The following is a 16045-nucleotide window of genomic DNA, read 5'->3' as shown; positions in this document are numbered from 1 at the left end:
TGATTGGAATACACTTAATACTAATCAAGAAATTTTTGCCCTTGCATTGAGATTGCTTATACCACGAGAAAAATTAAAGGTCTATATAACCCAAATTTATTCAGACAATTAGGTTAAAAAAGTATCATAAGAGTCAGATACAAAGTTTTTTTATGTATAAAGAAGATACTCGTACATGAAATAAGTGAGTAACAACAGCTGCACTATTACAGTGGGGGAAAAATAATAAATATGAACTAAAAAGGTGATATTAAGACACGAATTTGAGTTTAAAAAAAATTGTACTATGAAATAATGAAACCTAAATTATTCCATTTCCTAAAAAAAGTATGTATTTTTTAATTAATTGTATCTAGCTCGGTACTCCAATCCATAGTAGGCCTGAGTCGCTTTCCTCCTAAAATTGGCCCTGTTATGGCCCTTATACTATATAATACTTAAAAGTATGTACAAATTACATATGAATCAAAATAGCTTTTAAATTTTATTCCTTATCAGTTGTTGTTCATAATTCCATTTCGTGACTTTTGGCTACTCTCAGTTTCCATTGAATTTGATGGGAGAAAGGATCACTTATTGTACTCGTACATTTTAATTTGAGCACTTTTCTTTCAATGAATTCATTCACATTGGTGCATTTAATTCTATTTATTTTTGTCTAAAGATTTTTTGTATAGAAAATTTATTGAATTATTGAAAAATCATCCATCTTCTAATCACACACGCATACATATTTTGTAGGTACATATTATATTGATATAAATTTTCTAAATAAATTAAATAATGAAATAATATAATATATACATTCATTATATATTGACAGGATAAATCATGGCTCCCCTTTCTCAAAAAGAATGTTTTCCTCTCAAGACATGGAAGGACTTACTCGAATGGGAAGATATGTACAACGTCAAGGAATGGAAAGCCAATGTTGCCCCTAAGGCATGTCGAGCCGATTTTCAATTAGACTCAGAAGGAAAAAGGTATATACAGTCCTACATTAGGTTTACTTTAGGGTTAGTATTTACCAAAGGTCCCGTCCTGGATATATTATATTTTAATTATGTAACACATGGTGTGAAAAGTTATGTGCTTAACACAGAAAACAAGTTTTTTTTCGTTTTCAAAATTCGTTTTTACAAAAATTTTATAGGTTGTTATTATTATTTTATTATTTGCTTTATAGAAAGGAGTCCCCATAAAACTTTTCAAGCCATTGCTTAGCTTGAATTGTATTTTTTCCAATCATGAAGGAGTGTAAAATTAAAACGTGAATTTGTTTTTGAACCAATCTTTTGAAAATAACAAAAGTAACGTCAAACAATTTATTTCCAATAAATCATGAATTCTTTTGAAGGTAAGTACTAACTGAAAATGAGGTGAATGAATAAAAAAAAAAAGACACATTTCTATTGTGCCATCTATGTGTGAAGCCCGAGACTTTTCAACCCATGTGTTACACTACGAAGAAATTGTTTGAAAAAAGTCATAAAAATAATAAAAAGGATTTTCTAAAAGAAGTTATTTTAAAAATATAATAAAATATTATTTTCTAAAAAAAGTCAGTCGATTAAAAAGTCGTTTGAGATGATTCCACATGTTTAAAAAAAAAAGAAAAACCCCAAAAAAACCACATTATTTTTTAACAAAATATGTATCATTTTTTAAAAGATTTTTAGTTCAAAAAAGGAAAGAAAGATAAGGGCCCACATATTTATCTTTTCCCGAGGACCTGCTTACGCTATAACAGGGTATGTCTTATATAGTCATCTCTATGAATGATACATATATTTGATTATATGCTATTCGTTAGTCATTTTTGAGTGTAGATACTTGCTCTTAAAAATAGCAATACAATCGACCGGGCGCGTCATATTATTAAAAGAGAGAGAAACAGCTACATATATATGTATAGAGTTGCATAAGAACAGTATGTATAAACAAGGAATACTAGAGTTACATGGAAGATGATGCATTTCTGTCCGAGCACGTTTTTTCCTTTTAAACGCTGGGCTAAATAAATAAATAGGATATTAAAAGAATATCCCAAAATTAAAAAATCGATTCATTTATATTTTATAGGTGTATTACATATATTCTAAATAAAATGTTGAAAATAAAATTTAATCTTTAACATTGAGTGATTTCTTGATAAAAATAAATTATGAAACAAACTGAATGTATTAATTACTTAGAATTTAATTTTTAATCTTTTTTGAGGAACTTGAATGGATATTATTTTTCCTTCTTTTAGCGCTATAAATTTTCCTATTACATGAGAAACAAATTTTTTGCAAACAAATTAAAAAATATTGAGCACACATTTACAAAATAAGATCCCATGGAGTGATTTTGGCTGCAACATACTTCATTAAGCCAGGTCATATATTGAGAAGAAAAAAACACTTCTTTATCGGCTCTGATAAATACCATCTTTGGATTAGACATTGACAGTAAAGAACTGATTATTTCTTCGGGATTAAAAACAAAATTTACTAAGGAATATATGTGGTCACATAAATGAAACATAACATCGCTTTGTTTTTTAAGACCACCTCTGCTCATGCTGTCAAAAATTTACAGCCTCAATGTCAAGTTTTCTAAAAAGACTTAACGAGTGGCCATCAGGAGTACCGATCAATGAAGGTGAAGTTATGCTGACCTTTTTGTTTTCTGAAGTCAACAATCACTGATTCAAACGGTATTGATACATTGGTTTGGATTTATGGTTCTAAAGGATGAGGTGGAAGATATTTAAGGCATTCTTGGCATCTCGATACCAAAAGTTTGAAATCGTTTGACATTCCAGGCCTGAAGTATAACTGACGAGTTTTCATAAGTTACTTAACGATCCTTTGTGTTGAAGGTGAATTCTTGCGATGATTTGTTTTCTGGTAGCTTTTGGGATAATATTGTACCGTATGATCTTTTGGTAAGTCATTTAGAGCTTTGTTTCCGCGTAGAGCGTCTATAACTTTTGTACTCATTATCTATTTCTAAATGAGTTGTGATCTCCCTCAAAGGCGGATCTAACTCATGTGTAATGGCTTTATTGGTCTGTCCTTGAGACGTATATGCATAGGGCCTCCCTTCATCGTTTTTTGTTGACCGTTAGTATTGAAAACTGACTCATAACTTTTGATAAGTTGCTCAACTCTCTGTTTTAGAGCCACTTTTACAGTTCTTTTATTAATTGAGATATGAGCAAAACATTTTGGAATAATACCAAGACGTTGAAGTGACTTTTAACTTAATAATACCTTTTTAATGAGTGGGGAGATGACAAGAGCACGAATTTTGGTACTTTCACCTTCATATTCAACCTTAATGTTTACTGACCATAGAAAATTCAGTGGATTGTTGTTGTTTTGAATAACTTCTTTTGACTTTTGTCGATAATCATACCGTAAGTATTGGTCAAATCATCTGTTGTTACTCATTGATAGTAACTGTTATCTGGAAACACTTTGTATATGAATGGATTTCCTAATTCAGGAGTAATGCAAACCTTATTCATCAACGGTGTGTAATTGGCATTATCTCTGTTCATAGTTTTTAGAAACTTGAATAGACATAGCTTGTAGAGTTCTCCTTCTTTCTAAAAACCACAAGATCGACCGTGAGCTTGGCCCCGTTTTTGAGACTATTTTGAAGATCAACACACTCTTCCGTAATGTCCTCTCTTTTTGCAATTGGTGCAAGTATTACCATTTGCACATCTTTCTTTTCTTGTCGTACCTTTGAGCCACAGTAGCCGCAGTGTTGACAGAAAAAGCTATATCGTTTATTATCTTCAGACCATTTGTCAGCTTTACCGGCCTTGTATTTGGAGGCTTTCCAACCATTGATTGAATCATCGTTTAATTTTTTACCCACATTTGATGTACTTTTCCACATCTTACCGATTTATATTAATTTTTTGAGAATTTTGAGTTCTTTCTTATCCTCCACTCTTCAACCAATTCGTTTGGTGTTTTTAGAAAATTTGTCTTCTAAGGAAGAAAAGATTTTCCTCTAAGAAAATATCTTTGTGAGACGATAGACAACTGTCATCTCCGATTATAGGTGGTTTTATGGATTTCATCATCAGTGTATAGTGCTGAAGCCAGTCCTGCCTCAATACAGTTATATAATAGTTGTCGAGATACAAGTGGACCGGCGTTTTGAAGAGCTCTTTAATTGTTGTCGTGAAGTAGGCGGTGAAAGAATTAGGTTGGCTTCCTCGAGTGTGAATGATCTTGGTAATATTGACTGGGGTCTCAAGGTATCATCCATTTTAGAACTACTTGTAATTGAGTTGGGTTTTCGATAGTTTGTATCCCGACACATCTTCTTGCCCTTTGCTATGGTCTTGTATGCGGGATTAAGATTTTTATTTCCAAGATCTTCCATTTAATTTTCTAATGATGTAAACTTACTGTCTTCGGTGAGGCTTACCATGACAGTCTGACATGAATTTTCAGGTCTTGAAAATTGATTTTCTACATCTGAGTGCTATATTTTTAAACGTACTATTAGTTCTGATTCGAACTCTCATAATCACTTAAAAAGGAATGTATTATATTTGCTTTATTTTCACATGCAGTTCTATATGTGGTTAGCACTCTTTTGGGGTTCCTGACATCACCCATTTTCCTCTAATTCAACTCTATTTGGATTATGTACTGAAGTGGTTGTGATTGATATGGTTTTTAAGATAAAAATCAGGAGTGGATTGGCCTTTTTTCCTTCTCTGTATCCTGTCGATTATGCCATGATGTAATTTGATTAGGTTCGTCTAATTACATTATTTTAGGTTAATATATATTTACTTGAATGAGATCAGTTTTTAATACACATGTGGTGAGTCAACTAGAAAGGACACTGGAAGTACTTTTTCTCAAAAAAAGTGGGGGATGGATTTGTATTTTTCAACTAATTACACTGTCCAACAGCAAAAATGGTATAAAAACAGTATATGCTCAACTTAGTATAATTAGATCCCCTGAATCCAAATATGGCTTTATTTCAAGGAAAAAGCTCATTTTTGAATTGATTTCATAATAAAAGTGCATAAGTGTTCGTATGCCCCAGCTTGAAGAGATAGAAACAAAGACAGAAAAGAAGAAAAGAGATAGAAACAAAGAGAGATAAAAGGAAAAAGGATTTGCTAGGAGGGCTCCCTTGAATTTAACTTTTTTGGAATTCCTCACTCACTACGGGTATGCTACGAGTCATCTTGTGCCCATCAAGCTTGAAATAATTTATTTATACAGTCCAAGGCACGAGGCTTAATGTTATAACAAATTGCATAATATATATTTTCTTTTTTTCTCCTTTTTCTTTTTCTCTCTCTTGGTTTTTATCTCGTTTCTTCTTCTCTCTCTTTGTTTCTATCTCTAAAAGCTGGGGCAGAAGACTACTTATGCACTTTTATTATAAGATCAATTCAAAAATGAGTTTTGTCCTTGAAATATAGTCGTGGCCATATCTCAAATTGACAACGATAAAGAGTGTTTTTGGAGAAGTTATTTTATTTAAATTAAAGTTCATACTATTAGCTATCTAATACAATACTTTTAAACTCTTTGAATCTATTCATCTGGAAGCTATGAGCTTCTGAATAAAAATCATCTATTTTCCAGTTTAAACAAAGATAATTCGAGTTAAAAGTATGATGCAGACATTTTAAAAATTGTCTACAAAGCTTTTAACATTCGGCTTTAAAATATATTAACATCAATTATCCCTATCTTCAACACTGTGGGCTTATAACAGCTGTGAACCTTGAAAATAGCCAAAAATAAGAAAAAAACCTATTGCCTTTTTCTGAAAGGCACGAGGCTATGAGAGAAAAAGTAAGGCCATACTTGGAATCAGGGGATCAAACTGTCCTAAGTTGAGCATATGATGTTCTTGTGCATAAAAAAAAAGTGTGACTTTGTTGGATAGTGTTATCTTCCATTTATTTTAATAAATTATTTTGATTAGCCCTACAGAGGCTACTTAAAGATTGCAAAAAATTACGGTCACAATAAAATAAATATATGGTGTCCCTGGTTTAATTTTCCTTTGCATGTATGCGATATTGTTATATTGAACATAAATAAAGATAAGAAAAAAACCAAAATTGGTTTTTTACTTTAATTTAAGATAACTTTTGATATTGTAATTATACTATCGTTGCAAGTCAATGCTAGGATTTTAATAATGAAGAGAAAGTTTGAGGGGCCAGTCTTGAATGAAACACTAATTTGGAAATATTTATTACTGGAACTCATCTTGTGACAATAGATCATTTGAGGTTCGCAGTCGATATTATATAAGAGTGAGAAGCTCTTTTGACTATTGCCTACTTCCATTCAACTTGAAATACAAATATTAAAACGAAAGTATTGAATATTTTCGTCCCTCTTTTTCCAATGCCTTCCTCTGAATTCCTTCACTTCAACTTTTCCTCTTGTGTTTGACGAACATAATTGTATTATTATTGAGAGGAATATCAAATATGAGTTAGGATCTATACCACAAATTGCTCTTTGGAGTATGAGGAAGACAGTGATTCTTTCATTCTAAGCATTTAATAAGTTTTATTGAAGCAGCACAAAGGATTTTTCTGCATTCATAAATTACTTGATACCCTCAATGTTGGATCATTCATTATATTAGATTTTTATTTTTGACGGAAGGTTTTTTTTCTCACTTCTGTGCAATATGAATTACATATAACGTGTCAATATTAAGGACGGAATGAATTGAAAATACGGAGAGGAAGAATATAGATGGGACGTCCAGAAATTGACTTTTGAGTTCCTTTATTTAATTAATTTCAAGAAGCTAATGCTGATAATTAAGATCTTATTGGGTAATACCTCTTCTTAATAGTCCCTTTGATGTGATGTGTTCTTTACTATAAACTCAATTAAATCTGTATTACTTATGAGTCATCGATCTTAGCTTAATCAAAGAAGAAAATTAATATGGAATATAGTTTATGATTATTGAGCATTAAAATATCCCTATATACGCAAAGTGATTCAATATATATGTGTAATTTGACAAATTATTCGGAGATTTTGTGTCCATAACTTTCGTCTGAATGTGCTATCCACAGGTTTTAATTTTTAAACATAAAATACATTTTTGAAATAAAAATCATCAAGGTTGAGATGACAGTAATTAAACTATTTATTAATATATTTGCATATAAATTTTTTACATGACTGTTTTAAATGTTTCTAGATCTTTTCAATTTACATATCTTTTATATAAGGAACACCCAATAAAATTGAAGCACATTTCTTTAACTCTAGCCGATGATGAGGTAGGACGAGGACTTGAGGTAAGATACTGATTCAAAATAGGAGATGGGATTGAGGTAGGAAACATATTAAAGGTGGGAGGAAAGCTTGGAGTAGAAGGAAGGCCTGATGTTGAAAAAGGATTTAACTTAAGAGGAGAGTTTGAAGTACGAAATTGACTTAAGGTTGAAAGAGGGCTCGATGTAAAAAAAGAAAACAACCAGATTTATGGTAGGAAAGGAGCATTGAAAAGGACCTGAGGTAGGAAACATATTAAAGGTGGGAGTAGAGCTTGGAGTAGAAAGATGGCCAGATGTAGAAAATAGATTTAGGGTAGGGGAGTTTGAGGTAAGCAATTAACTTAAGGTAGGATTAATGCTCGAGTTAGGAATCGGATTCAAGGTAGATAAGGTTGATGAAGGTAGAGGGCTTGAAGAGTGCTCCAATAGTTCCTTAAGAAATTTTTCCTCTTGTTTTCACAATTGAGTAGAGGAGCAATACTTCTTTCTAGATATTCTTTCCTTTCTTCTGTTGAAAGAGCTTCTTCACATTAATAATTTTCAGGAATCGAAATGATCAATTCCTTAGATGAAATGGGATTCTTTAATAGCCTTAAATAAGTAATTCTTTACTATTGGACCGCTCCTTCATTTTTACAATTCCACGATGATCAGAAGAGAACATAAATACGTGATATTTTTTTATTTCTCATATCTTAATAAAGTATTCAGATGTATTTTTTTTTCAAATTAAACCATTTAACTCCATCTTGTTTTGTAGGATTTGCAGGCAATTTTGCAGACATATTATTTACTACTTATATTAAGTGATCCATACAATTTATATTTTGCCGATTTTAAAAGATATAGAAATCATTCCAAAGCTGCGATCGGCAGAAAAATTGGAATGATTCTCTACCAGAAAATTTTATCCACTTTCTTGAGCATTAAAGTGTATGCTAAAAGGCCCATAACAATGAAGTTCTTGTTCTGAGCTCTGAAAAGCATTAAAAAAATACATGACAAGTAAAAAATATTCTTGAAAGAAATCACCCACCCACAGTTGTCGCATTGAATTCCAAGTCAAGGAGCAAAACTATAATGCAAGTATAGAGAAATTGAGAATATACCTATATATATATATTTAAATTACAATATAAAACTTTACTTTCTCCGCTTCATCAAACATGTATATGTGAGATGTCCTTCTCCTTCATCTTCAACGGCAAATAAAATGATTTTTTATACAGATAGGAAATGAATCTTTCCTCTTTGAATTGATGAATATGGAATGGACTTAGCCTCCGAAAAGTCCATTGTAAACAATTGAAATTCATCCCTATTATATTAAGCATAACTGACTCAAGTTTTGTAGTCTTTTATTTTCTTTTGAACACATTCCAAATGTTTTTTAATAGAACTATCAATGTTTAATGTCCAATTATACATAATTTTTTTTTTAAATGAACTCCCTGAACAAAGAGGGTAAAGTTTCCAAATGATCGTGGCATATATAGTGAACGTCACTTCGCCCTCCCATAATTTCTAATTATGGACATGCGGTCTTCCAATGCTTTAAAAATTTATTTTTGCAGCAATATCGTTCATAACCAAAATTCTGGCATGATTGAACGTATTTCTGGTATATTATATATTTACTCCAATGACTTGGAAAACGAACAGCCTTGAAGTAGGAATGGGAAGGTAATCTTCCAGGAATAACAAAGCCATACTCATTCATTTGTTTTTCAATAAATATCTTGACACCTTCCTGTCGCTCATGAATAATCATAGGGTTGTTTGATGGATTATCAATAGATGTATGCGTCCTCAATATAAGGCCATTTTCCAGATAGTGAGTATGTTAACAACCAAGGGTACTTTTAGATATTCCCATAAAAAAAAGAAAAAATGATTTGGCACACATACTTCCCATTAATATAATGCTTCACTTTGTCGTCTTTTTCATCCATTGAAGAAAAATGTTCAAATGTTGTCGCCATCTCCAAGGACTCATCCCTACGAAATGTAACTTTTTGAGAAGAAAATCACTTTGAGCGGGGATCTATTTTTCCACAGGACTCTTTGAAGTCATATTTTACAATGGCATCCCATTTCTCAAAAGTTAATAAGCATTTCGTTCTCTACCTCATCCTCACAAAGAAGTGTCATGTCATGATGCAAAGGTCGAATATCGACATAGGAGGAGGAAAAAATGTTGTCAGACATGATTTATAGTATTTGGAAAATTAATAATAATGTCGTCTAATAGTGTATAAATTATAGACAGTATAGTTGCAATAGTGTAAGAACTCATTGTCAGTGCTTACCAGATATTATGACTGACAATATATTTATTTACCTTTTTAATACAAATAATATAGAATAAGAACGGAAGAATTAGTATTTTAATTTTCTCTAAACCTTTCATGTTTAATCAAATTGTAATTAGCCAGTAGGAATGAAATCCCGATCTCTGGTGAATTTCATACATCATATATTTCGACTCCTTCGCCTACACAGCCTGTGGGCTGGGTATATTTTTTCATGTTAAAAAAGTTGCTTGGTGATTAGAAACGCGGCCGTTGTGTAATTTAAATAGCATTAAGGCCCAGCACTTCACCTGTACAACCTGCGGGCTGGGGTGTATTCTGCAATTTTAGAAGAGTACCTTGATGCTCAGGAAGTGGCGAGAGATAAATTCAACTTGCCCCGGGCCAAGCAGTTCACTTACACAACCTGTAGGCAGGGTTTATTATAGATTAGAAGGGTTCTATCCTGGCATATTTCTTCATCCTTCAATAGTTTTATCGTCCGAATATAGTATAAATTACAGAGAAATTGCACCCAATAATATTGTCTTGCAATGAAATTACTCACAATTATATTGCTCATAATGATATTACTTCACGATGATATTACCCACAACGTTTTTGTCTCACAATGATAATGTACGCAACGATATGTCGAAGTTTGATTTGAGCAAGTTGATCACTTCTTCTTATTATTAATCTAGAATATATCTTGTAGATATTTGAAGTTTAAATACTTTACAGATATTACCCCAACGTTTCTGTCCGCAACATTTTTAGCACAATAATTTTAATGAAAGCTAAAGAGGATTTTAATTGTCATATGGGAAGTGTTGTAACGACAATGTCCCCAATGTGAATAGGATGAGAAATTTGTTAAGAAAATCAAAATAGACTGAGAGCTTTGTCCTTACACATGGATGCATAGCTCACTTATTAAACATTTTAGCTCGTGAACTCAAAATTGAAGGTTGTGAAAAGTAAGGTAGTATATGTCTTTGAACATTTTCGGAATAATGACTATGGCGGAGTAAGATATCCACAGGAAGGTAGTCAATTTCTGATCATAAACCAAGAAAACCGATGGAACACATTGTCTCGAAGCATATATAAATAACTGGCCCATCCTTATGAATATATGTGAAGTCAACAGGTAAGTTATGGTCAAAATTAATCTAAAATATAATATATTATATATAATTCATGTTCAATTTGCATTCAAGGTAAAAAATATATATAGTTGATTGAAATCATGGTAAAAAAAATCGAATGATTTAAATGATGAAGTAAATCAACCAACTTTGATTCTACATATAGAGTTGACTCAAGTGCATTTTTGCTCCTTAAATACGGATAAGACAACATTTTTTCCAGGTAGTGCATGCTGCTCCTCCTCTTTCTAATTTTAAAGTAAGAAACACCCAATATCAACGTTGACCCTGCACTCGAAAGTTGAATTTCATCTGCAAAGAGGGATGAAAACTATCATGCAACAAGATTAGCTTTGGGAAATGATATCAGCATAATTAATTTACCTTATCATCACTCTGGGTCACATTTTTAGTAAATATTGGTTCTAGTTTAGGATACATAGCTTAGTTACGATATAGCGCTGTCCCTGAATTAGTGGAAATGGACTGATTATCTCTAGGTGAATAAAGGAAAGTCTGTCAGACGGAGGATCGAAAGACGACGTTAGTTTTGATATCCTGAAAGGTTTGGTTTTCTGACACGCTGAACACTCTCTAGTGAAGTTTCTGACTTCTGCTCGCAAATTAGGCCAAGCATAAAAAAGTGAAACCCTCCTTAATGTTTCTTTGAATCCCGGATGATTGTCCTTGTGTATAAAATGCACGATTCTTTGACGCAATTCTGGAGATGGAACAGCCACACGGAATGCGTCAGCATTGCCAAGACCAGCAAGTAGGGCTCCTACAATGTATTTAAAAGAAGGTTTAATTTAAACTTAAGCAAATTAGGATCCTGTTTCTTTTGATCCTCAATTATATCTTCGATGAAGGTTGGGCCTATTGTGATGTTATTTATACTTCTAGAAAGAATGTCTGCAGTATGGTTTAATTTTCCAGAAACGTGTTCGATATTACAATTGAATTCTGCTATAAATGCAAAAGTACGGAATATCTTGGTGACCCCGACGTGATATCATGCCTCCTAAAAATCTCATTCTGATGGTCAAGACCATGCAGACAATGTCCCTCAGATCGAACAAAAGTACGTAGGAGTTAGCAACTTAACTCTTGCCGTAGCAGAACTACGTCTTCCAAAATTCTCCGCGATGGATCCAGAAAATTGGTTTCGAAGAATTGAGCTGGATTTTTTGATGAGGAAGATCAATGAAGATGAGGCCTAATAAAATTGTTTAATGGTTTTAACATTACCTGGTGAAGCTTTTAGGTCTGTTCCCATAAAAAAAGAAGAAGGACTCATGTATGATTGTGCAAAAAAGGCAATTTTACAGAAATATGGTCTCTCACCTTCAGATAGAATTTAAAAAAATTCTGATATGCTGTGGGATTCATCGGGATTTTCCCCCCACGGGAAATTATAGATGAAGTTTAGCGTCTCCTTGACGAGGAATACATTCATGATTTGTGTCATCATTTACTATGGGAGGCCCTCATCAGAAATGTCTCTAAAGACATTATCTATTATGATATTGCCTAGTAATATTCTACTTAAAAGCGCAACTATACATTTGCATTTCTATATCATAGCCAAACATCTTCATAGAAATAATAGAATAGCCAATATATATATAGGACTAGGGATCAACAAGAAATTATTATATATAATTATTATCCTTTTTGAAGCAGTCATGACTAAATTTGATAATCTTGTAGATAAAAACGCGTACAAGTAGGAGGGGGGAGAGAAAGACTTATGGTTCATTGTTTAAAATACTGATGTGATTATCAGCTGCCTGCTTTATTATGATTTTTTAGGGTATAACGAAAGTATTTATTAGCCAAAATGTTTAATGAAGATATACTACGTATAATTGACTTAGACGTTTTTTATTCGTTACAGTGGATTTGAAAAGTCACACTCCATGAAATTGTAATTCATTATGAACCATACTCTCAGAATAATAACTAATGAAACGACTAAGTACAGCATTCGAAATATATATTTGAAGTTCCATGTTTAAAGAATAAGGTTTAAATTAAATATAATATATAAGGGAGAAACCATCATACATTTATGTTAAATATACAAAATTAAACAATTAGAATCATATAACTAATAATAACAATAAATTATAAATACAGAATAGTGAAATAATAGATTGATCTAAATAATATTTTCTTGCTCTGACAATATGTCATAACTTTAGGATGCAAAACACAAGCCATACGTGGAGTTTAATTAAAAAAATCATCATCCTTTTTTCCTCAAGTGGAAGTTGCTATATACACAGTGTGCACAGGATAGATATATCTCTATCGAATGCTCTTCCCCCCCCCCTTATTTATGCTTGTATAACAACATACTATTATGATAAAGGATACACACAATTGCTAATTATAATGCTACAGCAATCCAACCTACCCCCGAGTTGTGACCATTTAAGCAGTTGTTTTTGCCTTTTATGAGTTTTCTGAACACCATTTCTTGGAGCTTATCAACCATAGCTAATCCTTAAGTGATAAAAAAGTAATATTTATTGACTATGTAATATTGGAAAACCTAATGATCATACCCAAGTATTTAAGTGAAGAAACTAATGCCAGACAAACTAGTTGCGAACCATCCAAAGCTACTACCCCCGTTCTTGTGACCATTTAAGCACTCGTTTTTGCCATTTAATGAGTTGTGTATCATAATTCTTGATAATTTTAGCTAAAATAGAATCATGTTTTATGATTAGATTTAAAAAAAAATGAATACTTACTGTTAGATGGTACAAAATTCAGAGTTCAATTTCGTAATTTGGTGTGGATGACTCTAAACATACTGAAAATTATCTTAACTTCACAATTTCTATAAACGACATCATCCTCCATTAATTTAATGATGGTTCCTCGGGAAGGGATGGGTTTACCCGTGTATTTCTCCATAATTTTTGTAAAAGTAGGATGTTTAGCAATGGATAAGGGTATATTACATGCAATACGTATCTTTGTGAGATCAGAGTTAAAATCTGACTTAATGTATTCATCATTAACTTGATTTTTTAGATGAATATCCATGCTCTTGATATGAGATGAGGATAATGAGTGGCGTTTAAGTCTAGACGAGGGACTAAAGGCACATTTATATCAACAAATCCGATAAGCCATCTGTTTCTTATCCGGTAAGTATTTCCAAATTTTTGGCTCTTAAGTTAAATAAATGATACTTTTTCAAGACTATTTTGCAACAAATAGTAAGATTTTAACTAAAGAACTCAAGAAAGTCAAATTGAATGAACACATTGAATACTCAAATTGTATATCAAGGTTGCATAATCAATTGACCTAATTTGCTTCATGGAACATCCTCTTAGATTGAAGGATTCAATAGTTGATGTTAATATAATTATCCAAGAGTGTACGTATATACAGACTTTTTGTTTATTGTTTGATTAAATATATATAGGGTTGATCTTGTCTAGATAAACATTTTATTATTTTCATTCCCTAATGACATTGTTGCAAAATCCCTGAGGATGAGTTAAGGGCCTATATATTGAATAAAAGTTGTGCCGAGTACTATTTTAAGATGATTTTGTAAAATTAATGTCCTCAAAAACTCTTGTTTCAATGAAAAATTGAAAAAAAAAAATAATGTGTAACACTAGATAAGATCAACCCTATATATATGCATAGTTTTACTTGATGTGAATTTTGAATCTTTCTATCAAACCATTATCAAATGGTATTTGACATAAACTTTTTTGTTTTATCATTCTTCTCTTTATTTCCCTTGATAGTATCAAATATCTACCTAGGATGTACAAATTTTTTTTTCAAAATGTATTATTTGATTTATTTTAGGTATCTAAGACATTTTAAATCTGAAATAGATATATGTTTTCACTCCCTGTATCTTATATCAAATAATTACTTTATATTTGACGTCATAAGTCTATATCTAAAATAGTTTTGGAAAAAAACCAAAAAAACTTTAAGTACTATGTATTGTTGATAAGAATTTATAACCTTTGTATTGTTCTATATTATATACAAATCAGAAAAGCTTGGTAAAACGCCAAAATCTTTATTGCATGTAAGAATAGCCTTAATTCCTAAAGCAATATGATATAACTGGAAGTCCAATAACGGGTCTTGATTAAGCGTACACATTTTTTTTCGTCGTTCGGTTGGATCAAATTCACTCTATTTTAAGTCAAAGCGTAATATCAGATGGTTCTTGAATTTTCTCTAATTGATTTCATGAAAGAAAAAAAAAAGGTTGGTGAATGGTGGTCTTATTGGGAATGATTTCAAAATAGCTTTTGATTATATTTTTCACACTAGTATTCTTCATGCTACTAAAAATAGCCCAGCACAAAAATAATTGTATGTATATATTTAATGGTAAATTAATTAATCTTAAGATAGGTAAGCCAATTTGATTGAAAAAGAGCTGTATACAAGGTTTTCTTCCTATTTATCGCTACCTTTATAAATATGGCACTTAATACTATTTTAAAATTTTTTAGATTTTGAGTAAATTTCCCAGCTTACCAACACAACATTAATAAGAAGACCCAGAATCCATCTTAGATGAATGTATATGTGAACGATTTGATATTAACCATAGTAGCTAACTCCCAGCCCCAGCTAATCAGAGAGTTCTGTTGAATTTCTTTGGCAAATTTAGGAATCTAGAGTCTAACTCACGATTTTGACTTGACAATTTTGACCAACACAACATTAACTAGATGAACCAATTTCACTATTTAAAAAAAAATAATAATTCATTTTCTCAAGAAAAATAATTTTAGAAAGTAAAATATTCTAAAATAACAATTGAATGTTTTTTCAAATTTTTCTTATATAAATTCTTTTTGCATAGTTCACAAAAGACATATTCATGATTCAATACTAGATTTTATCATTTGCTTTTTTAAAAGGATTTATTAATTATCTTTAAAAAGTACTCTTCTTCTTGTCTACTTTTTTAATTATAAGCCTAAATCGGTTCATTCGGCCATATATGGCTATCTTGTTTATATTTGTTTTTTTAATATTTTTTAAATATAATATAGTAAAATAAAAGCTGAATGAAATGCATTGTAAAATTGCATATGATGGTAATTGCAGCGATGGTGAAGAAAACGAATATAAACAAAGGATTTGTAACGACGGCGACGAAGGAGCTCCAAGAGATTGCCTACGATGATTCGATATCGACTTAATGCATTAAGACAACACCATGACGTAGTTTTATTGAACAAGAAAAAAATATTTTAGTTTTTTACATAATATTTTAGTTTTTAGAACGATAC

The 16045-nt window shown here is 31.5% G+C and overlaps 1 protein-coding gene and 2 long non-coding RNA genes across 5 annotated transcripts in view; 1 reads left to right on the top strand and 2 right to left on the bottom strand.

Annotated features, from left to right (window-relative positions):
* The window catches only part of ENGase (cytosolic endo-beta-N-acetylglucosaminidase), a 212235-nt gene that overhangs the window by 174374 nt on the left and 21816 nt on the right, over positions 1 to 16045 (top strand). Inside the window, exons 1-2 of one of the 3 annotated variants that reach the window (XM_040709691.2) lie at positions 188 to 741; positions 824 to 983. In XM_040709691.2, the coding sequence (XP_040565625.1) occupies positions 832 to 983 (152 nt within the window). In that variant the 5' untranslated portion in view covers positions 188 to 741; positions 824 to 831. Of the gene's footprint in view, positions 1 to 187; positions 742 to 823; positions 984 to 16045 lie in introns of those variants that run through there. The other 2 variants (XM_040709690.2, XM_040709689.2) reach the window with 2 other exon arrangements.
* Positions 12912 to 14095, bottom strand: LOC139905184 (uncharacterized). Its single transcript, XR_011779744.1, has 3 exons — positions 13505 to 14095; positions 13313 to 13452; positions 12912 to 13250 (listed from the first exon to the last, which is right to left on the bottom strand). It is a non-coding gene; the product is annotated as an uncharacterized lncRNA (long non-coding RNA).
* LOC139905185 (uncharacterized) lies at positions 14796 to 15544 on the bottom strand. Its single transcript, XR_011779745.1, has 2 exons — positions 15282 to 15544; positions 14796 to 14975 (listed from the first exon to the last, which is right to left on the bottom strand). It is a non-coding gene; the product is annotated as an uncharacterized lncRNA (long non-coding RNA).

This window comes from Lepeophtheirus salmonis, chromosome 4 (assembly GCF_016086655.4).
Source record: "Lepeophtheirus salmonis chromosome 4, UVic_Lsal_1.4, whole genome shotgun sequence".
NCBI lineage: Eukaryota > Metazoa > Arthropoda > Copepoda > Siphonostomatoida > Caligidae > Lepeophtheirus > Lepeophtheirus salmonis.
This window is presented reverse-complemented; position numbering and strand designations above follow the sequence as displayed.